At 40.4% G+C, this 2,016-nt stretch overlaps 1 protein-coding gene across 1 annotated transcript; it reads right to left on the bottom strand.

The window, feature by feature from the left end:
* Positions 1-325: 325 nt before the first annotated feature.
* LOC137407897 (uncharacterized) lies at positions 326-1,433 on the bottom strand. Its single transcript, XM_068094280.1, has 2 exons — positions 531-1,433; positions 326-337 (listed from the first exon to the last, which is right to left on the bottom strand). The coding sequence occupies exons 1-2, from the start codon at positions 1,431-1,433 to the stop codon at positions 326-328; spliced, it is 915 nt and encodes a 304-aa protein (XP_067950381.1).
* Between the last annotated feature and the right edge of the window lie 583 nt (positions 1,434-2,016).

Below are 2,016 nucleotides of genomic sequence, written 5' to 3'. Positions count from 1 at the left end.
AGTGCAAGTGGTATCCTATATGCTTTCTCCCTAACTGGCTTACTACCCTCTTTCAAATACAACTTAGCTGTTATGTTTTTCAGGGTCCCTAAACCAGGCTGGAATAACTCAGTGTGACGAGCCAACACCTCATCCAATGACAGACCGTCTCCACCACCTACCTTGCCAATCCCTCCAGCGTGTAAAACCGATGACCAGTCTATAGGAAGCCGTCGCATCCAGTCCCGCCCCAGAAGAACACATCTAGCACCAGTGACCACATGCAACCACAGATTCCCCGACCATCCGGCATAGCGCACCTCTGCCCACAGCCTTCCTTTGCAGGCTACCGATTCACCTGTAAAACTATAAAAGTTCTTATTAGATGGTTGTAAAACTAAATGTTTAAATTTAGTGTCATACACATAATCAGGGATTAGAGTGGTAGAGCATCCGGTATCAACTTCCATGTTTAGCTCTACTTGATTTATTTCACAGGTAACAGTTATTGGATGGCCATGTTTAGGTAAACTTTCAGTTGCGTGTACTACCTCCGAAGTAAGATATACAGGATTCTCTCCATCTTCATCATCTCCGGATTCTCCGCTTCGATGGTTGGACGGGCCAGTACTGTCTACGGTTTTTACACTGCTGCCGTTCTCCTGGTTAGGTTTCTTCTTCTGGTCATTCTGGCGGCATACGGGTTTTATATGACTTTTCTTATGGCATTGATGACATTCCGCGTCCTTAAAAGGGCAGTTATTGGCCAGATGGGTCCTTCGGCCACATCGGTAGCAGGACTTGTTACCTTGTGGTGAAAAGTTTCGTTGGACTACCTGCGCAACGACCTCTTTATTGGCACCCAGTTCGCGATGCTTTTCATTAGACCGAGTTTGGCTGGCCTGATTGAATATCATCATTTGTTCACGTGCCGCTTCGTGAGCTCTAGCATCAGCTTTGGCTTGATCAAATGTCAGCGCTGCATTTCGAAACAATTTCTCTCGCAACCGTTCATCATAACATCCATAGACCAGCTGATCTCTAAGATGTTCATTGCGTGTATTGTCAGCAAAACCGCAATCTTGAATTAGTCCAGTGATTCGTACTAGATATGCATCAACAGACTCTTCCATTTCCTGTTTGGCTGATCGAAATTTGAAACGTTCTATAAGCACATTTGCTCGTGGTTGAAAGTGATTATCAAATCTCACTAAGATTTGATTAAGTGTTTCTCCGTGGTCCTCCGCCAAATCAAATGTATTATATATGCGAAGCAATTTAGGACCTCCCAGTGTCAGAAGGATTGCTTGCTTTCTAGCTTCAGCATCATCAGGAATACCTGATGCAATGAGGTACAGCTTCAGTTGCTGTTTAAAAGTTCTCCAGTTTTCCAGAGTGGGAGGTTTTCCCATTACACACAGTAGTGTAGGAGCTTTAATTCCCATCTCTGCCATTGTGCTATTACTGCTAATCCCATCCAATCGTCGCCAATTTGTTGTATCTTATTAGGATCTGAATTAGCTTTATGGTTTACACATGTTTATTGTTCCCTTCATGGACGAACACTGATCACACTAAATCTCGTGATTAATGAGATCCAAACATTGAACAGATAGGGAAGATAACTCTAATATACAACAAACAACGATCAAGTTTTGCCAATGTCAATCTAAAAAAACGTCCTGGCAATAACATCACCTCAAACAACAAACCAATCTCAAGTGATAGAAAAATCTCTATTCTTTTTGATAAAAACGTTTTAAACTTTACATTAGAAGCATTTAATTTGAAACAAGCCATTTGTGCTTTTGATTTATATTATAGTTTGCATATGTACATGTATCTACTAATAAATAAGTAAATACATGGACTTGTGACAGTGCTCTGATAACTTGAACGCTCTGATAATTCGAACACTTTTGCTCGGTCCCTTGAAGTTCGAGTTATCCATGTTTGACTGTATATATATATATATATATATATATATATATGTATATATATACTGTATATATATACTGTATATATATACTGTATATA

This window comes from Watersipora subatra, chromosome 11 (genome assembly GCF_963576615.1).
Source record: "Watersipora subatra chromosome 11, tzWatSuba1.1, whole genome shotgun sequence".
NCBI classification, from domain to species: Eukaryota; Metazoa; Bryozoa; class Gymnolaemata; order Cheilostomatida; family Watersiporidae; genus Watersipora; species Watersipora subatra.
Note: the sequence above shows the minus strand (reverse complement) of the source record. Positions and strands in the feature narration are given on the sequence as shown.